This window comes from Hyaena hyaena, unplaced genomic scaffold, assembly GCF_003009895.1.
Source record: "Hyaena hyaena isolate Hyena2069 unplaced genomic scaffold, ASM300989v1 scaffold_728, whole genome shotgun sequence".
Lineage (NCBI taxonomy): Eukaryota > Metazoa > Chordata > Mammalia > Carnivora > Hyaenidae > Hyaena > Hyaena hyaena.
The window spans coordinates 428,725-451,072 of NW_024081362.1; the positions used below are offsets into that span (position 1 = coordinate 428,725).

At 37.5% G+C, this 22,348-nt stretch overlaps 1 protein-coding gene across 1 annotated transcript; it reads left to right on the top strand.

Moving 5' to 3' along the window:
• The first annotated feature begins 1,247 nt into the window (after positions 1-1,247).
• On the top strand, positions 1,248-20,468 carry MED4 (mediator complex subunit 4). The gene is made up of 7 exons (XM_039218033.1): positions 1,248-1,429; positions 7,726-7,792; positions 12,455-12,625; positions 14,630-14,687; positions 15,927-16,013; positions 17,166-17,297; positions 19,579-20,468. Exons 1-7 carry the CDS (start codon positions 1,305-1,307, stop codon positions 19,749-19,751), a joined length of 813 nt encoding a protein of 270 aa, XP_039073964.1. The 5' UTR covers positions 1,248-1,304; the 3' UTR covers positions 19,752-20,468.
• Positions 20,469-22,348: the final 1,880 nt, after the last annotated feature.

The following is a 22,348-nucleotide window of genomic DNA, read 5'->3' on the forward strand; positions in this document are numbered from 1 at the left end:
CCAGTGGAAAGCAGCTCAGCACCTCAGAAAGAACAGACCAGAGGACAGGGCGATGAAATAAGGTACCCCGGCCTCACTCCCAGCTGTCATATGTAGGTGACATCTCTCCATCTCATCTTTTAAAACCACAGCTTGGCCTGGTATAGAATCTGCACTGCCGATACTGTTGTAACTTTAGGTTTTCCAGGTAGGGAAAGTCCCCGACTACATTGTTCTTTCCAGGAAAAGTGGGTTAAGGTGGAGTTTGGGCTTTAATTTGGAAAGTGTGTTATATCAATTATGTAAACCATTTTCACAAACTGCCACTTACATCCTGTATTGAGTCATTCACTTCAACAGTCATCTTGATCAATGAACAAAACATTTTGTTGGGAGATACACGATTACAAAGATGGATTATGAAAATGTAGAAGCAACCTAAGTGTCTATGGATGGACAAATGGATAAGCAAAACGTCATATCTACATATTAACAAAAAAGGAAGGAAATTCTGACACATGGTAAAACATGGATGAAAGTGAAAGACATTACCCTAAGTGAAATAAGGCAGTCACAAAAATACAAATATTGTAGTATTTCATTTATATGAGGTCCCCAGAGTAGTCAAACTCATAGAGACAGAGAGTAGAACGGTGGCTGTCGGGGGCTCCAGGGGTAGGACGGAATGAGGAGTTGCTGTTCAATGGGCACAGCATTACAGTTTAGCAAGATGGAAAGAGATTACGGATGGTGGTCATAGTAGCATAACCCCACGAATGTACTTAATGCCACTGAACTGTACACTGAAATACGGTTAACAAGAGTCAGTTTTATGTTATGTGTATTTTACCACAATAACGAATAAAAGACAGGTTATGCTTCCCGTCTTAAAGTGCTTACAATCTCCAGGAGAGGCCAAACAGGAAGGTGGGGTTAGCATCACAGGGATGCAGATTAAAGATAGGTCAATAACTGAGACCAGTCCATTTCACAAAGAACCTGATACAAGAGGTGGGTCATTATGCAATTTCCCCAAATGCTTAAAATTCGTTGAGCTTCCGATTCCTTGTGAAAACCACAAGGCGCTGGAGAACCTGACCGCATTGCGCCTTCCGGTCCCCTGGCTCTTCTCCCTAGGTTAGACTGAGAAACTCGCTGGCCCAACCGACGGCGCCGCCGCCCGCAGTTCATCTCCAGGAGCATAGAGGGCGCTGTGGACTGGCCTCTTTTCCCCCCGCCTCCGTGACCCTTGCTTCCGCCTCCGGAGCCCGCCTCTGCTCCCCAGTGCTCAGCTGCGCAGTCGCGGCTACGGGCCTGTGGGGAGCATGGCGGCGTCTTCGAGTGGGGAGAAGGAGAAGGAGCGGCCGGCAGGCGGCTCCGGAGCGGCCGGCGGTAACAGCACGCGAGAGCGGCTCCTGTCTGCGCTAGAAGATCTGGAGGTCTTGTCGAGGTAATGCCGTCGGCCTGAGGGCCTGGCCGGGCTGGGCCCGGAGTCTTCCGGGCCTGCCTGGGTGTTCGTTCCCTGGGCTCGGCGGGGAGGCCTCGCTCCCAAAGACCGTACACAAGTGTTGTGCACTTGAGGTCCGCAACCCTCCAAGACACCGAGACGGGAATTCCCACCCTCGCCTTAGAGGACATTTTAATAGTGACACTGACTCTGGAACCCCGACACAGTCAGAATCGTAGCGGACCTTAGAGATCGCCCGGTGCGAGAACCTTCGTCTACGGACACTCGACAGACACTTAAGGAACTCCCCCTGGGTCCTAGGCGTTGGGAGAAGGTAGTGAAGGGGCTGGGGGACTGGATTCCGACGGGGAGGAGCCCAGTGTCAAGGGGAAGAGACGAACGTAAACAGTGACCGGGTGCGGAGCCTGTTTTTACAGAGTCGTGCACTGCGGGATACTGGAACCCGAGGACTCGGTGCCTGTCTCGGTTGTAGGCAGGGTGGGCTTTCTGGAGAAAGGACTGCACGGGAGGAATAAGTTCACCAGACTCAGTAGGCGGCAGGTAGCTGGAACAGCATGTGCCAAAGCTTGGAAGCAAGAGCACGCACGACTTGGTGGTGCTTCCATACTTGCAAGTTTGGGAGGGTCAGAGTGCAGCGTGTGTGGAAGAGGTAGAAATAGGATGCCATTCTCCTTAGTCTGCCATGGTTCATGGTAGTTTGTCAAGTTGAGGCCTTCTTTAACTCCCTCACCTTCACTTGGATATTAAAATTATTTTGATTCTTCCTCCTAAAACGTTGTGCAAATTTGACTTCTGGTTACCACCCCCACTGTCGTAACTATTTTTTAATGTAGTCTCCCGAAAGTTTTATTTTTCTTTGTGCTTCTGCACTTTATCGAACTCTATTGCCCAAGGTCAGAGCTATCTTTTTAAAAAGCATCTCGTATCACTTCTCGGCTTTGAAATACTTGGTAAGTTCCCTATGCCTGGTGAGATAGAGACCAAATGTGTCACTTAATGTGCCACTTTGTGAATATGTTGACTTCTGAAGAAGTGACACCCCCTTTGGGAAGTAGTAGCTGCTGCCTTTTTTTTCTGACTACCTCTCAGTCTTAGAATTTCAAATCTTTGCCTTAGTATATAGTCAGTGAATTATTCTCACCCTTTTCCTCTGGAGCCCAGTAAATTCATTTCTTTTCCTAGTTTACTTGCTGTAACATAATTTGTCTATTTTGTGACTCTAGTATATAGTTTATACACAGCAAGTTCGGGCACTGCGATTTTTTGAACCTATTCGTCCAAGGTAATGGTCTATGAACATTTCTCCTGACACTGGACAACTCCATAGTCACTCTTAAGATCTTGCTCCTGGATTATTTGGTTATATATCTAAGGTGTGTTTTCCTGATGGTGTCAGTACCTTCAGCAGTGCGTGTACATGATAGTCATGTACTCTTCACCTGAGATAGCATAATTAAGTAATTTATATCAACTGTGTTAAATTTGAGACTAAATTGAGATTCTCTTGTATCTAGCTAGAATTGAACAGTTTATCTTCTCTATTTGATTCTTTCCTTGATTACTGAGTATAGCATTTTCTGTTCGAGGAAATGCAATGACCCCCTGGAGTAGTGGATCATTTAAATTTTCCTCAAGAATCTGAAACCTTTGTCTCTGAAACCTTCCTCCTTCAGCTTTCTAGTTGTGCATGACTTGTCAAGGTGCTGAGTTCTCTTTTGATTTCTCTAAAAGAAGCTGTAGTTTTCCTATTGCCCTTTCCCCAGGATTGCCACTTTGATTTCTCATTGATTTGTAGCGTTCACTGAATCTTTTGACAAATGGGAGATAAGCTTCATCTTTCTTGATGTGCTCTGCACCCTGGTAATAACCATTGCCTTAAAAGTTTGTTTTTCTTATCCTCTGATTTTTCTCATGACTTAATCTGCTGTTATTTATTCATCTCTAAAGAAAGACTAGGTGGGGCACCCGGGTGGCTCATTCGGTTAAGCTAAGCGTCCAACTTTGGCTCAGGTCATGATCTTATGGTTTGTGAGTTCGAGCCCCCCCCCCCCGCCCCCCGTCAGGCTCTGTGCTTGACAGCTCAGAACCTGGAGCATGTTTCAGGCTGTGTCTCCCCCTCTCATAGCTCCTTCCCTACTCACACTCTGTCTCTCTCACTCAAAAATAAACAAACATTGAAAAAACAAGAAGAAAGACTAGGTGACAGTAAGTAAATGAAAATTTATCTTTTATGACCCTGGAGATGGATGGCCGTGGTAGTGTTAGAGATGTCACTTTGTGGTTTGCCACCTAGGACTCATGAAGACTTCACAGAGTGAGCCTATTCCATTGTGATTGGCTTTTGAAAAACTCCCATTATGTTAGCGATCATATAGTTACATACACTGATTCTGTAATCTGTGAAATTTGTCATTATCCTCTTAGTGCAATTTTTCTTTTCTTTGCATTTGTTATGAAAAAAATGAAAAGAAAACTCACTAATATAACCTCTTGACTAAAAACTAGTAGGTTTGAAACTTAGGATATGTTTTTGACTGTTACCTGATTATATACCTTTTTAGTATATTTTATTACTTTGGAAAATGTGATAGAATGAGATAGTCTTTGGATGAATTTTTAAAAATAAAAACATTGTAATCTAAAAGTTTTTCTTTTTTAATAAATTTTTAATGTTTATTTTTGAGAATGAGAGAGAGAGAGAGACAGTGTGAGCCAGGGAAGGACAGAGAGAGGGAGACATAGAATCTGAAGCAGGCTTCAGGTTCTGAGCTCTCAGCACAGAGCCCAGTGTGGGGCTTGAACTCATGGATGGCGAGATCATGACCTGAGCTGAAATCAGGCGCTTAACTGACTGAGCCACCCAGATGCCCCTAAAAGTTTTTCTTAATGTGTTTGTAATTCAGAACTCATTGTCCCTCACAAACCATCTTGATAGGAGTTTTGAGGTTTCCACAGCAGCCTATTAATTCTGTATACCTATAATTTACCTGAAGTGTAGTACCACTAATATTCAGTCTAACCCCATCTAAATTATATTTCTCAGGGGAATTGTGGATGGATTCTAATTTGATATGTGAGGAGTACAGCTTCTTCTACACCAGGAGAGGGTTCTGTGTCTCACACCTGTAACCAGAGAGTGGGCTCAGGGCTTCCTTCAGCCTCTTTTAACCATTGAGGAGGACAGAGGTTTCCACTTTGTTCTATATGTTCTAGTACTGAACAGTACTGTGTTACAACTTTCTCCTTCCCCCTGTAGTCCTGTGCCTAACGCAAGCCCTTTTAAGGTTTTCTGTGGATTTATACTCCCAGATTTGCAAGAAAGGCAGAAAAAGTCCCGCTCCACATCTCCCACCATATCCCCCATGCCCACCTCTTCCACCCCCCAAAACCAGCCTTCTTGTAGATCAGAGATGCTTAAGTGTTTATATCTCATCTATGGGGTACAGAAAAATGGTTCATATAACATGCTGCATTCATGAAATGTCCATGTAATCCATAATAAGTCTTGTCAGCTTTACCTCCAAAATATATTCTGAGTCTGTACATGTTTCACCTGTTTCCATTACTAAATCCTAGTGACAAGGACCCAGTCAAAGCCAGTGTCATTTTTTTGCCTGGAACACTACAGAAGCCACCTAACTTGATTTCCATTCTAGCCCTCTTACAATCTGTTCTCCATATAGCTTAGCTTGTTTTAAAAACATAAATCAGGTCATGTCATTTCTCAGCTTAAAGTGATCCAGTTGATTCTCATTGTACCTGGAATGAAATACTGATCCTTTACCAAGACCTACATGGACTTAACACAGTAGTCTGGCCCCTCCCTCACTACTCTTACCCTTATTTTGTACCCTGCTCCCCAGTTGCCTACTATGTTCTCACCACACTTCCTCAAGCCATCTTGGGTCCCCTGAACTAGCTGTGACATTTTACAAGCATTCTTCCCTCATGGCTGGCTTCTCTCACTTAGAGAATCCTTCCCTGACCCTACCCAGTTAAGTAGCCAGACCAACTCACTGACACTCCCTAACACTCTGCTTTATTTTCTTCCCAACCCTTATAACCCTGGTTTTATTTACCTGTTTTCTTGGTTACTCTTGTCTCCTGTATTAGAATTTAAATTCCATTGTTCACTTTTTTTTTAATGTTTATGTATTTTGAGAGAGAGAGTGAAAGTGTGTGTGTATGCGTGCGAGAGAGAGAAGGCCAAGGAAAGAGAAAGAGAAAATCCCAAGCAGGCTGTGTGCTATCAGCACAGAGTCCAACTCGGGGCTTGCTCCCACGAACTGTGAGATTGTGACCTGAACTGAAACCAGGAGTCAGAGGCTCAACCAACTGAGCCACCCAGGTACCCCTCCATTGTTCACTTTTATAACTCAAGCGTCTAGAAAGTGCCTGGCACATAATAGGCACTCAAGAAATATTTAATGAGTGGGTGAATGAAGACTTTTCCATTGCCATATCCCCTTTTTTCATTAATTAGCAAATTAATTCATACATAATGGTATGAGAACTAGCAGTGGGAAAGGTCAGGTCCAATTGGCACCATCCAGGAAAATAGTATGAAGCTAGCCATAGGAAGATGGAAATATGAAGGTGAAAATAGCGTAGCAGCCAGCAAGAAGGTACAAACACTGGGGCTGACTGGTGGTGTCAGGTAATTGTGCAGCTGTCCCTCTTGGATAATTTCTAGAGTCCAATGTATCAGCAAATTTGAAACTAATATATAGACACTACCTGCAATATATTTTATACTGACGTTTATACTAATTTCATATAGGAAAATTGGTATATCTAGTAAATGTGCATTACAGAAAGAAATTCTTATATGTAAGAATTCCTTATAGTTGATACCTGTTCAGTTAATTAAAAAATTCACGGGTGCCTGAGTGGTCAGTCAGTTAAGTGTCTGACTTCGGCTCAGGTCATGATCTCACAGTTTGTGGGTTCAAGCCCCATGTGGGACTCTGCTGATAGCTCATAGCCTGGAGCATGCTTCAAATTCTGTCTCCCTCTCTGCTCCTCCCCCATTCACACTCTGTCTCTCAAAAAATAAACATTATTAAAAATATAAAAATTTCAGTTGGGGCACCTGAGTGGCTCAGTTGGTTAAGCATCCAACTCTTGATTTCGGCTCAAGATCATAATCTCATGGTTTGTGAGTTTGAGGCACATTAAAAAATCTTTAAATCATTAAAAAATAATTCCATCTACTTAATTATTTTATTTTACCTTAAAGCATATAAACTTATATTTGAAAATATGATGTTTTCATCTAAGACAGATGCCAGAGAACTTTTTCTGTAGAGGAAGGGCCAGATAATAAATATTTTTGGTTTTTGCAGGCCATAAATTTTCTGCTGCAACTACCCTACTGTGCCATTATATTGGGAAAGCAGGCATGGGTGATATGTAAATGAAGGGGCATGGCCAATTGCTGAATGTAGGAGCTTTTCTTACATAAACCATCCATAATTCAAAGTCTACAGTTTCTAGTTTGTTTCTTTAAAGTGAAATGAGGGGTGCCTGGCTGGCTCCGTCAGTAGAGCATGCAGTTCTTGATCTCAGGATTGTGGATTTGAGCCCCATGTTAGGTGTAGAGATTACTTTTAAAAAATGATAAGGTGATGGGGCGCCTGGGTGGCTTAGTCGGTTAAACGTCCAACTTTCGCTTAGGTCATGATCTCGCAGTTCGTGGGTTCGAGCCCCGCGTCAGGCTCTGTGCTGACTGCCAGCTCAGAGCCTGGAGCCTGTTTCTGAGTCTGTGTCTCCCTCTCTCTCTGACCCTCCCCTGCTCACGCTGTCTCTCTCTCTCCTAGAAATAAATAAAAATATTAAAAAAAAAAGTGATAAAGTGAAATGAGAACTTAGATGCTCATCAAGCAGTCTTAGGGCCAACTCTTGCTGAATTTGTATGACTTTCCCTGCTTCTTTGAAGTAGGCCTTTGCAGACATCTCTCAAGTCTTTCCCAAGCACTCACCTCAGTTTATAGAAACAACTCTTTTCTGTTGGCAGTTATATTTCATTGGTATTTTTGTAATGGATATTAGTTTCTGTAATTACACTAGTAAACAAAATGTGCATAAATGTATCTGGTAACAATCACACCTGAGTCTTGCAGCTGTTGAGAGCCCAAGTGCACTGTCACTGTGGGGCAGTGGCTGTGAATACTCAGTGTGCTATGGGTACCATGAAGTCAGTTAGGTAGATAGTTGAGAAGGCTTCTATTGTATTTACTTTGCAAAGATTGTTTTATTTTTTGTTTTTCTTTTTTTAGAGAACTTATAGAAATGCTGGCAATTTCAAGAAACCAAAAGTTGTTACCACCTGATGAGGAAAACCAGGTAAGTGGCTTTGTTTTAAATTCCAAGAAATCCCCATTATTTCTGCAGTTTTCCTATTTACATTTACTTTGTTTGAATATAGGAAGATTGAATTCTATTAAATTATTAATTACAACTTTTAAATTGGTATTTTCTTTGAATCTCTTATGTAAGGTAATGCTGCTTAAGAAGGAAATAGTTGTCTAAGGGTTTAATAGTATTCTTTTTCTCTTATAATTCTAGTTACACATTTATTCATTTTTGTCTTTTTAATTAACCAGCAAAGCCTTGTTAAATGGACATTAAAACAATATTTGGAATCGGGGCGCCTGGGTGGCTTAGTCGGTTAAGCGTCCGACTTTCGCTTAGGTCATGATCTCGCGGTTCGTGGGTTAGAGCCCCGCGTCGGGCTCTGTGCTGACTGCCAGCTCAGAGCCTGGAGCCTATTTCAGTCTGTGACTCCCTCTCTCTCTGACCCTCCCCTGCTCACGCTGTCTCTCTCTCTCTCTCCTAGAAATAAATAAAACATTAAAAAAAAAAAAAACAATATTTGGAATCAAAAAAGTTAATGTTCTCATAAACCTTTTATTATAGGCTTGTCCCCCTAATGCAACTTGAAAATGAATAGAAATAAGAGCATACAGCTATTAATAGAAGTTATTTTGTAGATGTTAGGTTTATAGGTAGTTTTTACTTTCTTTATTCCTTTCTGTGCTTTGTAATTTTCTGCAATGGGATTTTTTTTGACCCAAAAACTTTATAAAGAAGTTTAGAGGGTAAATTTCATTTTATGTGTTTTTTACCATAATTTAGAAAAATTTTTAAGAGAAAACAGATGGATGTGAGACAGGAAACATCTCTACTTTCTACCCCATTGTTGTCTTAGTTTTATCTTATGTTTTGAGGGCAGAGAAATTTGATTGACTATCGATAGAGAAGTACCAGAAAACTGTTTTCTTCAAGGATTAATCCCCTCAGGAAGAAAGGGGAATTAGATAAGGTTACAGGTAATAAAAGTTGGTAATTTTAGGGATATTAAAGTTGTTCCTTGTATGTTGTTTATTTTGTTTTTAGAATAGCTTATAGAGAAATATGGTAATAGAAGAATGCCAGTCTCAGATACTTTATTGGTAAATACCTGTGAAGTTGAATAAGAATTTATTACAAAATAAGCGAAACAAAATATAAGTTCTAATTTTACTTCGTAGGCAATTATATGCTTGCTATGAGCCAGACACACAGATGATTCAGTAGGTCATAATTAAGACCTGCCTCATCAGCACTAACCTTCCTTACACTTTTTAAAAATTAACAGTTCTGTCCTTAAAAAAAAAAAAAAAAGAACAGTACCTTGTCACAGGTTGTTGTGAGGATTTAGTATACTGCATATACTAAATGATTTAGTATACTGCATATACTGCATGTATTAAGTATACATAGGGAGAGCTTGGTAATGGTGGATAGTTACCATCACCACCCCAGAACAGAATTAAACGTTATACTTAGTACTGTGAATCTTCATTGAAACTGTTAAGTATTAGTGGGATGTGCCCATTTGAAAGGTTTTTAGCCATGATTTTATTTGAGTATTCATATTTTCATGTATGTAGAACTTTACTTAAAAGGGACCTTAGTGGTCTTTATAACCTCCTGTGTTATAAAAGAGCTTGAGCTCCAGGGTGGGTAAGTGAACTAGAGGATGATGGATGAATAGAACTAGAACCGAGATCTGACTTCAGTTGAATACTTTTTCTCTACTCAACAATAAAATCTCCAAAGAATTTTTACTTCTCTATAGTAGTATTCAGTATAGGTCAAACTGTAAACCTATTGAAACTTGTTGTGAAACAAGTTGGCTAATAACTTTTTAAATATGCATTTATAGAAGTGCAAGCACTGCTTTCTCTTGTGACTTAAAAAGAATGAGGATTGTAGGTGTATTAAGTAGAATACACTTTTTGTAGAAGAAGCTTTCTGTTATTTAAATACTTTTAATTACATGGACAGGATATAGCTCAGTCTTTTGTCTGTTGAATCAGAAGTCCTATAAAACTGAGAAGAACTTCATATCAAAAGGAACTTGAAGAGGCAGGTCTATACTTTTTACTCTGTAACAAATTTTTGTTAACAGTTTAAAATTTTGATTTTAAAATGGCTTTTGATAGCCATTTCCTTTCTTGAAGTATTACTCTCTACTTAGCACAGTAAAGTAAGGGTGTTTAAGATTGCATCTTAATTCTCTCATAGGGTAGTGATGATGATAGCTAGCCTTTATTGAGCTCTTCCTGTGTGTACTTTGCATGCATTATATCATAAATCCTCACAATAACCTTATGTGATAAGGTGCTGTTACTGTATCCCTGGTAAACGAAGGACTAGAGATTTGGACCCAGACTTTCTCTTTTATACTTTTTAACCTTCATAGGCCAAAGGTTGTATCTGCATTCTACCTATTTACTATTTTTGGAAATTGCTCTTTTTTAAACCATCTTCATTGTAAAGCAATACTATGAATGAAGTTACCGGTTTAGTATGATTTTATATATATATATGTTTTAAGTTTATTTTTTATTTGAGAGAGAGTGTTTGAGTGGAGGAGGGGCAGAGAGAGAATCCCAAGCAGGCTGACACGGGGTGTGATCTTAAAAACTGTGAAATCATGACCTGAGCTGAAATTAAGAGCCGTACTCTTAACCAACTGAGCCAGCCCGGCGCCCCATTTCCTGTACATTTTTATGAACTTTTTTTAAGTTGCAAAAATTTTCTGTCTTAGCAGCTTTCAAGTATACAATGCAATACTATTAACTATAGTCACCATTTCTATACATTACATCCCAGAACTTATTTATCTTATAACTGGAAATTTGTACCTTTTGATCATCTTCACCCATTTTGCCCACCTCCACCCCTGGCAACCGCCAGTCTGATTTCTTCTTCTATGAGTTTATCTCCTGTAGATTCCACTTATAAAGGAGATCATGCAGTATTTGTCTTTCTCTTGCTGAGTTATTTCACTTAATATAATGGCCTCAAGGTCCATCCTTACTGTCACAAATGATGATAAGATTTCCTTTTTTTATGGCTGAATAATATTTCTGTGTGTGTGTGTGTGTGTGTGTGTGTGTGTGTGTGTACACATACCACATTTTCTACTAATTTCAAGGGTTACATGCACCCGGTGTTTACAGCAACATTATCAACAAAAGCCAAATTCTGGAAAAAAGCCCAAAAGTCCATTGATTGATGAATGGATAAAGAAGATATGGTGTGTGTGTGTGTGTGTGTGTGTGTGTGTGTGTGTGTGTAACATAAAAAAAAAATAAAGGGCACCTGGTGGCCCAGTTGGTTAAGTGTCTGTCTGACTTTAGCTCAGGTCATAATCTCACGGTTCGTGGGTTCATGGGTTCGAGCCATGCATTGGGCTCTGTGCTGACAGTTCAGAGCCTGGAGCCTGCTTTGGATTCTGTGTCTCCCTCTCTCTCTGTCCTTCCCCCACTCACACTGTCTCTCTCTGTCTCTCAAGAAATGAATAAATATTTTAAGGAAATTAGAAAAAGAGAATGAAATCTTGCCATTTGTAATGACATGAATGGAGCTATAGAGTATTATGCTAAGGAAAATAAGTCAGTCAAAGAAATACCATGTGATTTCACTCATAGATGGAATTTAAGATATAAAACGAACAATCATAGGGGAGAAAAACGAGGAAAACCAAAAAAGAGACTCTTAGCTATAGAGAACAAACTGATGGTTACCAGAGGGGAAGTTGTAAGGGATCAAGGAGGGCACTTGTGTTGAGCACCAGGCATTGTATGTAAGGGTTGAATCATTATACTGTATACCTGAAACTAATACTACACTGTATGTTAGCCAACTGGAACTTAAAACTAGAAAAAAAATACATACCACATTTCCTTCATCCATTCATATATTGATGGACAGTTAGTTTACTTTCACATTTTAGCTGTTGTAAATAATGCTGCAGTGAATATTGGGGTGCAGGTATCTTTTTGAGATAATGATTTCATTTTCCTTGCGTAAGTACCCAGACATAGAATTGCTGGATCATCCTCTTTTTAACTCTTTAAGTAACTTCCATACTGTTTTCCACAGTGAGCGCGCCAGTTAACATCCCCACCACTAGCATGAGGGTTCCCTTTTCTTCACCTCACCAACGCTTGTTACCTCTTGTGTTTTTTTTTTTTATTATAACCGTTGTAACTGGTATGAGGTGATAATCCAGTTGTGGTTTTGATTTGCATTTCCCTGGTAATTAGTGATATTGAGGACTTTTTCATGTACGTTTGTTCATTTGTATGCCTTTAGAAAAATGTCCGTTCATTTTCTTTGCCTATTTTTTAATCAGACTGTTTTGTATTTTTAAGGATAAACTTAAAAATTTTATCTTTCCTAGGAAATGATTAAACCTGTTCATTTTGGCATATTGGTAGTTCTTGTTTGCATGAAAGAATAGCATATAATTAGAAAAAGCAAAAAGTCTTGATATTAATCTGTTTTCCAAAATAATCATATGTAGGCTATTTTTATTGTTATTGATTAGAATAATACTTTGGAGGTGTTAAAATTTTATAGTCTAGCCAATTTACATGTAGATTCTTTATTTCATTGGAATGTAACTTTTCAATATTCTGTTGTCTGCTTTAATTAACTATTATCTGATAGGTCCTGGAGTTGTTAATTCACAGAGATGGGGAGTTTCAAGAACTGATGAAATTGGCACTTAATCAGGGAAAAATCCATCATGAAATGCAAGTTTTAGAAAAGGAAGTAGAGAAGAGAGACAGTGATATTCAGCAACTACAAAAACAGCTAAAGGAAGCAGAACAAATACTGGTAAGTTGATAGAAGATGAGGTTAGAAAAAGGATACTGTTTAATTTATTTCTGAAAAAGAAATCTATTTCCAAGTATTTTGAAGTGGCAGAAAACTTAAGTTTCCAAGTCTAAAAGTGACAACTTGACAGTTTGGTTAAATGAAAGGTTGTTGTCATTCCCTTTTTAACTTAATATTTTAAGGTAGTTTGTATTACTTTTGAACCATATTTTCATTATTTAAAGATTTCACATGGTTGAATTAATAGAATTGAATTGAATTAATAGAAGTTGTACTTTTATCCTGTCCTGATAGAACTTTTCAGTTATTAGTAATCTAAATCCTTAATTCAACTTAAAAAATATCTTGAAACCAGTAGAAATAGGTACCAATTTTATATAAATTGATTAAAACTCACATTAACTTATTTCATCTTCCATTCTAAAGTGGGTGGGATTTGGGCATATGTCAAGGACTCTAGTTTTTGTTTTTGTTTTTTCTTGTTCTTGGCTACTGTTTAAAAAAGCAATTTCTTTGCTATTATTTGCCCAGTTATTTCACTAAATACTAACTAATGTAATTGTTATAGGGTAGTATTGCAGAAACAACTGAGCTTGATTCTCGTATGGACCAGACATTGCTGGAATCCTTATCCCTGATGAATCTTCAAAATGTGTCAAAATGGGCTCCAATAAATAGAAACCTGAGTGGTTCAGGGTAAATTAACCGCTGAAGAAACGACCCCAAGTAAATGCTTTTAAAAAAATACGTAGTAAAATCTATTTTCCATTAGAAAAGTAATAACTTGCTTATCAAAAGATATTCAGAGAATATGGAAAAGTAGAAGGAGGAGGAAAAACTTGCCTTTAGTCCCTCTGTGCCATTATTCATAGTTTTTTGCATTTCATTTCAGTTTCAGATGTATTTTTTTTTTATTTTCTAGTAGGCTTATAATTGTTTTAAATCAAAGTATAGTTGATATACAATGTTACATTAGTTTCAGGTGTACAACGTAGTTTTGTGGGGTTTTTCCCCCAGAGGAATTCACTTTGTATTGTGCAATTAGTAGGATACTAACTGGTTTTCTATTACTATTTATTAAAACTGAAGGGTTTTTCATATATTCATTTTGCTTAGTTTTACAACTTCTTGTTTTAAGTAATACTTTGATGAATATCATTGCAAAAAAGCTTTCTTTTTCTTCTGCATTTCAGATTATATTCTTTAGATATCCAAAAATATAATTATGGAGTTAAATAAAGTTAACCCAAAGACGATAAAAAGATTGAATTTTATGCCTTAGGTAATAGCAACTAACATTTATTGAGCACTTGTGCATCAGGCCTTGTGCTTGTTTGCACTTTAAATGTTTTAACTCAGTTATCTTAACAGTTATACTAGGTTAGTACCACTATTCCATTTTACAGATGGAGAAACTGAGATTTAAAATTAATAACTACTTTCCCCAGGGAGAGTGAAAAGTAGAGAGATAGAACTTAAACCTAGTTCTGTCTGTCTCCATACTCATAACTGGTGTGTTATAGTTGAGGATGCAAATATGTACTAGCTTAACTTCATTTTACCCTTTAATGTATCTTTCCAGTTTGGGGGGGTGCTGTGGGTATTTTCATTATAGCAGTTATTAAACTTGGAGGTAGTGGTAATATATAAATGAATAAGATTATCAATCCAAGAATGTATCTTGTAAACCAAAAAAAACATTTTGATATTTTATCTTTGAACCAAATGCAAGTATAGAATGCTTTGGGATAGTATGTGGTCAGAATCTCTTCTGCATGTTTGTGATAGAATTTGTGAATGGAGACTGATTCATGAAATATATTATTTCTTTCATTAACTGATACAAATGATACCCAAGTGGTGTTTCAGAACATTACAAATAACTTATGGGCATTTCCAAATTTTGCATGTTTGTATGGAATTAATCATTCTGTGTTAAGCCAAAAATTCTGCTTGATATACTTAAGAATATAACCATGTTTCTTTTTTTAATGTTCAAATTAGGCAACAGCTGTTTACCAAGCAAAAGAAAAGCTCAAATCAATAGAAAAAGCAAGAAAAGGTTGGTACAGTGGGAAACACTGAATGACTCTGAAAAATCCAAGTTTTGGTTTAAAGAAGCAGATGAGAGTGTTAACTGGTAATCATTTGCTGGTATTGAAATGGTTCCAACAAATTTTTATTGTGAAGTATCTACTAGGTTCTAGCACTGAGCTATATATTATTGAGGAGGCATCACACCTTTCTCAGGTTATAAGAAGCAGTAATAAAATGCAAGTTACGGCTATGTATCCGAATGTGCAGCAAAGACAACGAGCGTCTAAAGTTGTTGGGAGAAGGGAAGACAGCTGTGAGCTGGAAGCAAGTGGGATTTGAGATATATCTTGGAAAAGATGGATCTTGCAAAGAGTGAAAGAGAATATGCAGTGGACAAACGGAGTGGGACTAGAGTGTCATGAAGTCGGAACTAGATGTGGCTTTGGGGTGTGTGCACATATAATGGTGCAGAAGCCCAGTATACCTTTTCCTGTCCTTCTCTCCTTAAAAGACTTCCATTTTGGATTTTAGTTTATGTACTAAAAGTGAGAGTTACAATGAAAACTTTGATTACTTTTAATGGTTTTGTAGATGATTTACCTTTAGTCACCTCAGAGTTTTCTTTCTTCTTCTTTTCCTGTTTCAGATATCTACTGCTAATGTTTGTTATGTGTCCATTTTTTTAAGGTGTTTAATACAGATAGAACAAGAGCAATGCAAATACATATGTACATATATTCTAAAACAAAAACCAAGTCATGCTATACATATTATTTAGTGGCTTACTTTTTTTAATGTAATGAATATATTGTGGACATGTTTCTACTTAGGTCTGCTTATATCCTTAGTGTCAAGGAAGCCACCAATTGACTATAGTGTGAACTGCTGTTCTAATTTAATAGCTTAGATATCATTGGGAGACAAAACACTCTTGCCTCTATTTTCTTTGTGTTCACTGATGCTTTCAGAACAGTAAGAATATTTAATGGTAGTTAATAATAGAGATTAGTGGGCATTATCATGCTAATGTCCCAAATTTGACACTTTGTCAGATGATTTTTCTGGATGTTTTGTTCTTTAGTTGGGAAATCTCTATGATTTAAGTTTAACAATATACATATTACTAGTTATTAGAGAAGGTAGGAAACTCCACTTATCCTGTTTACTTATAATAAAATTAAGTCTGATGTGTGACTATGAGGTATATGTTTATACACTTTTAAGTTACTAGACTAACACACTACACTCTCCTCTCAACTCTCAGGTGCCATCTCCTCTGAAGAAATAATTAAATATGCACATAGGATTAGTGCGAGTAATGCTGTGTGCGCCCCACTGACCTGGGTTCCAGGTAAAATACTTCTGTTTCTACTAGACATATGTGGTTTTAAATCTAGGTGATTTTCATATCTTTAATATCTTATAAGGAATAATATGGGCCGGGGATTTTATCAGTTTGGTTTTCTACAAAGCTATTGCCACAGGAACTGTGTTTCTTTCCTTTTTAAAGAAAATAATAAATTAATGTTTAAAAGTACAGGATGATTCGAAAACTATAGATTTATATGCCCGTAATGCCCAGGCTGGCCAGAAGCCCACTTTTAAGAACCATTGGGGTTTCCTCAAGGGCTCTAGCCCTGAAAGCAGATAGTCCCAGCTCTTGGGTGATATAGGTGAAGCACTGAGCACCCAACAGCAAATACAGGGGACTGGAATGAGCAGGAGTAATTAGAAGCCGCAAAATGAACAACGAACTGCAACATAGATTGACAGTACATAAGGCAGGGACCTAAGATAGAGCAGTAGTCTTCTGGGAGGAGTGGGAGATAATATCTCAACATCAGTAGCTTGGGAGTAGTAGTTTATAAATTACCAGTTTGGCGGGAAAGTGATCTGGAGGGAGTAAGAAGTACTACCAGAAAGTTGGTCCAAATCTGCCAAGTTTTCATCATCCCCACACTAAACAGTATGCCTTCATGATTAGAAATGAACATTGGCTCCAGATACTCTCTTCCAAAGTTCTAGGAATTAGTCTTTAAATGACAAGATCAAAGAAGTTGGTTAGAAAAACTTCTAATGTAGACAGTCCTTCAAATAACCATTCCAGTCAGTCCTTTCTGTCTTATAAAAAAAAGTGTGTCATGATTATTCTCCTTCAGAGGATGTATTATTTGTTTTCTTCTTACTAGGAAATGCAAGTAAGTTACAAGAATCAAAATCACTATAATTTTCTTAATTTGTCATCTGGAATTACTAAAATGACAGACTTTTCTTTCTCTTTTTTTTTCTTTTTTTGGTATAGAAAGTAGTATATGCAGATTTAGAGAAGAAATGCATGTATTTTTTAATACGCTCTTAATAACAGTTAAGATGACCTTCCTGTTCCAAAATTGAAATGTAGTTTGAGTTTTTCAAAGTGAACCAAGGAAGTTTTATACTTCTTTAGAGAAGGTATCAATGCTTATTTTGTATATAATTGAATTAAAAACAGTCTATTTTTTAGGGGACCCACGGAGACCATACCCAACTGATTTAGAGATGAGAAGTGGATTATTGGGTCAAATGAACAATCCTTCCACTAATGGTGTTAATGGTCATTTACCAGGAGATGCACTTGCAGCAGGCAGATTGCCAGGTAATGTTAATCAGAAGAATACTTTGAAACAGACTGAGGTTTTTCAGACATGATGATGGAATATCTGGCTGTTAAACAAGTTTAAAGTTCTAGACCCAAGTTGTTTTATTTATTTGTTTTTTTAAGTTTATTTATTTTGAGAGAGAGAGGAAGAGAATCTCATGCAGGCTCTGTATGGTCAGCATGTAACATGACTCAGGGCTTGAACTCAAACCGTGAGATCATAACCTGAGCGGAAATCAAGAGTTGGATGCCTGACCGACTCAGCCATTCAGGCATCTGACCCAACTCATTTTAATAGCTTAAGTTTTCTGCTAATTATCCTGCTCTCTACTTAGTCTACTTTAAAGATTGCTCTAGCTGGAGTTTATGAAATTAGAATAAATTTACTTTTCTCTCGTTTGTTAATAGGTTGTTTTCCTTAGGCATTAGGCCTCTGTTTTATTATTAGGATCTACACATAGCTTTTTAAATAAAGTTGTAAAATATACTATATAAACAGAATAGGAAATATGTATGTTCATTTTAAAGAATTCAAAGTGAACCCACCCTGAAAAACTCCCAAATTAACAAAATGAATAACAAAGCTTTTAAAGACTTTTTAATAACTAAATAAAATAGCACACTTGTGAGACTCAGTTTATTCTGAATTTCATCCTTCTTCAAGTTCTGCATATAGATTTGTGTTATTCTTAGCCTTTATGTTTCCCATCTTTTATTTATTGTAGGTGACTTTTGTTTTTATTTGGTAGAACATTTTAAAAGTTTTAATAACAAAAATTTATTAAAAGGGGCGCCTGGGTGGCTCAGTTGGTTAAGCGTCCGACTTCAGCTCAGGTCATGATCTCATGGTTCATGGGTTCGAGCCCCCAAGTCGGGCTCTGTGCTGACAGCTAGCTCAGAGCCTGGAGCCTGCTTCAGATTCTGTGTCTCCCTCTCTCTCTGACCCTCCCCTGCTCACCCTGTCTCTCTCTCTCTCAGAAATAATTAAAACATTAAAAAAAAATTTTTTTTTTAAGTTTAAATTTAAAGTTTAAAAACTTGGGGTTTTTTTGAGCAATCACTTTTAATATTTTACCTATTTCATTTTTTGCCTTGTATTTTTTACAATGTTAAAAGCATGGCCTAAATAATACTTTCTGCTTCACATTTTATTGTAAGGATGTTCTTGTGTTACTGAAAATGCTATGTAAACATCATGTTTAAAGTACAAACTGAGAACTCACTGTGCATTAGTTTCCCTTGATATCTTTTCATTTTTCTCATTTTGATTATACTGTATTATATGCCAGTCACAGCCCAGTCAGGAGGCAGAAACGACACCAGCAGTATGAACAAGGAACATTTAAAGAATTATTAACTAGTAACAAGATGATGCTACTAAAGAGTAAAGAGAACTATTTTTAAACAATACAATAATAGCAGATGGGGGAGCAGCTAATACATCTAGGACCAGGATAGAGTACCCAAGAAAGGACCCAACTGAGAAGAGGCTCCTCCCACCCCCATCCCAAGGCTCTTCATGGCACCCTGGGTGGAGAGGGTATAGCTGTGGCCCACTGGCTGGCAGAGACGTTAGATGAGGTCAGGCCAGAGCTGGCAAGCAGGAGGTTACCTGCTAGGGTTCCAGGGAGCCTTGCTGGGAAGCCACCTTTGGGGCAATGGTGAGACTTAATACCACTGCAACTTGAGCACCACTTGATGTCCTGCACGCCAGCCAAAATCTCACAAGCACCACTGCAGTGAGAAGGATCCTGTAGAGAGGCCTGTTCCCCTTGCAGAGTCCCTCCAGTGCCCTCTGCTGACAAAGATCAGCATTGTGGCTGCTGGCAAAGAAGTGTTTTCAGGGTTGAGGGAGAAGAGTGATTTAAAGCATATCATGCAGTTTAAACTTATAATACTTAGTAGAGTACATATTAGCTATTTAAAATCTAGAGAGAGAAGTATATGACCTAATATATATTTGCATATAATTTACATATATATAAGAACATTTGATCTGTAATTGTAAGTGTCTTACAAAAGAAATTAGGTCAGCTGACTACATAAAGCTACTTAGATGGAAGCATAATTTTTTAAAAAATAAAACACAGGTTCTAGTTATTAAAATATCATGCTTTTCCTTGATAAATTTGCTTTTTGTTAATTTAGCCAAATGTATATTTTGATTCCTGGCCTTAAAAGACATATTTACTTCAGGTTGTATGCATGAAGGGAAGAGTAATCAAGAAGTAAATTAATAGTAGAAGTGTCATTATATATGCTTCTTGCTTTTCTCCAGATGTCCTTGCTCCACAGTATCCTTGGCAGTCAAATGACATGTCAATGAATATGTTACCACCGAATCACAGTAACGACTTTTTGCTGGAACCTCCGGGGCATAATAAAGAAAATGAAGATGATGTAGAAGTTATGTCAACAGACTCTTCAAGCAGTAGTAGTGACTCTGATTAAAGAACATAGAAGACAAAATTCAGACAGAGTTGAATTCTGTGGAATTCTGTTCCTTAAACAATAGTGAGCCTGTTAAAAAAGCCAGGTAATATTGCCTATAGTGGAATTGTGCAGCCCACTCAAAAATCACTGGACTTTCTTTTTGAAGCCAAAAATCATCGTTTCAATTCTAAACCACTCAATATTTAAAGAGTAATCAAAATTTACTGCTGGAAAAAAAAATGACTCATGTCATTGATGCCCTATGCTGTTATATTCCAGTTGTGTTGGACTTGTACATAGTAGTTCTGGAAATAAAAGTTGAGGGAAATAACCCATGTACCTATCACTAATCAGCCCCTGGAATAATATAGAAAAGCATTTTAAATAAGGGCAGTGGATCACTGAATGTGCATCACATCTCAAAATAACAAAACCCTCATTTGAAAGTGAAGGCTGGTAGCTTCTGTCATAGTAATGGGAAGTGGTCTCAGTTTGTACTGTCTGTAATTATTGTAATTTTTGTAAATAAACATTTTTGTTTTGTATGATTTTTTTTTTTAATTTAAATATGCCTTTAGTGTAGGTAGGAAATACTTCTGTAAATCCAGTTGTATTTTATACATCCGTAAGTAGAATTCTGGAGTGTGAATGAACATGATGTAATGCATTCAGCTGATAGGTTTCACAAAGGTCCATACTGACAGTCTTGGAAGAAATAAAATGAAGTTGTTGCTTTTTGGTGTTTTCTCCCCATTAGTTTTCCCACAGGTTTTCTTTTTCTCTTTTATTTTTTTCTTCTTTTCTTCCTTCCTTCCTCTCTTTCTCATTTCCTTCCTTCCTTTTTCTTTTTCTTCCCTTCCCCTTTCCTTTCTTTTCCTTTCCTTCTGATTTCTTTCTTTTTTTCCCTTTCCTCTCTCCCTCCCCTCCTTTCTTTCCTTTCTCTCTCCTTCCTTCCTTTACTTCTCTCTTTTGTTCCTTCTCTCCTTTCCATCCCACCTTCCCTCCCTTCCCCTCCTTTCTTTTTTTCCTTCATTTCTTTTTTTGAAAAAACTTACCATAATAATGTCTGGTTTTAAGAATAACATTGTCTGAAAGCTCTTAGAATGGAAAGTACTGTCTTGCCTTCACCTTCCTTCTTACTGCAGTTCTTGGAATCACTTTTAACCACTTTTAAATTCTGATGGTTAATCTCCATGTTTAAATAATAGGCTTACACAGCTACATTTTGATTTATTAGTTTTAGTGTACTTTTAACATTTTTTTTCCTGATTGCAAAAGTAATACAACATCCATAATGGAATATTTAGCAAATACAGTAAAGTACAAAGGAGAAAATAAAACTAACATTCTATCCAGGGATCATAGAAATTAACATTTTGGGGTGGGTTCTTTATATTTAAAGATCCACACATGTACATTTTTTAAAATGAGAATGTATTTCCTGAAGGTGCTATATAGTATTTGCTTACATCCTTGCAATGAACTGCGAATTCATTTATTCCAGCTTTCTTTCCTTTTTAATATTTAAATGAAATATGACCTGTAGAAAAACATTGGTCTTCCAACTTTTGCAATTTCCTGGGAACAAAGTACATTTTTTAGATTGATATCTTTAACAATACATGGAATGAAATGAGTATTCTAGTTTGGAATTCTAACCGAAAGTATAAATTAGCCTCATGGTTCAATGTCTTTGCTGTTGTATTAATGTGAATTCAGTGGCATACCACTATACATAAATTGCAGTTATAACAGTGTCTATTACACAATTAGTAAAATACTGGCCGTCTAATTAAAAATATATATACAACAGCCAAGGAAAAGGAGGTGGAAAGGAGAGAACCGAAGAAAATAAGACAAAATCTTGGTACCTGCTGAATCTGAGTACAGAGTATATGGGAAGATCAATGTACTATTCTCTACTTCTGGCATATTTGAAAATTTTCATATTAACATTGTTTTGTTTTCCACATCAAAAGTTAACTTCACACTCTGGACTCTGTTGTACAAGGTATCTTTGATGCTGCCAAAACTCCATTTCAAGGATGGCAGGCATGGAAAGTGTAGGAAACCATAAAAGCAAATGTTCATTGATGCTGTTACAGTTCCTTAAGCTTGTGAGGTTTAGGCCACATGTCAGCTGAGTTTGTTAGGTACAACAAAATAACAGACTCATGGCTTAAACAGGAATTTATTTTCACACAGTGCTGGAGGTTAGAAGTCCAAGGTCGAGGTGTCGGGAGGTTTGGCAAGTGTCTCATTGGCTTGCCTTGCTGTGTTCACACATGACATCAAACTGCTGTCTCCACGCTCACCTTGCATTTATAGATGCAGTTCTATGACCCCTCATTCAAAACTCTGGGGTCTAAGTGTATTTCAGAATTTGGATTTTTAAAAATGTTTTAGAAAGTTAAAAAGATATATAGAGATATATCTATATCTCTCTATATATCATATGTTATATAATACCCCCAACAAGATTTGAAGAGGCATCTTAGAAATTGAGCACATTAAGATTTCTTTAGTGGAATGCCTGGGTGGCTCGGTTCAGTGGCTCTTGATTTTGGCTCAAGTCATTATCTCACGGTCATGAGATCAAGACCCACAGAGCCTAC

Excerpts from the sequence above, each read along its gene's own strand:
- MED4 (XM_039218033.1), top strand. The coding sequence starts at position 1,305 with ATGGCGGCGTCTTCGAGTGGGGAGAAGGAGAAGGAGCGGCCGGCAGGC. Across the intron at positions 1,430-7,725 it reads GATCTGGAGGTCTTGTCGAG|AGAACTTATAGAAATGCTGG; the intron begins GTAATGCCGTCG and ends TTCTTTTTTTAG. Across the intron at positions 7,793-12,454 it reads CACCTGATGAGGAAAACCAG|GTCCTGGAGTTGTTAATTCA; the intron begins GTAAGTGGCTTT and ends ATTATCTGATAG.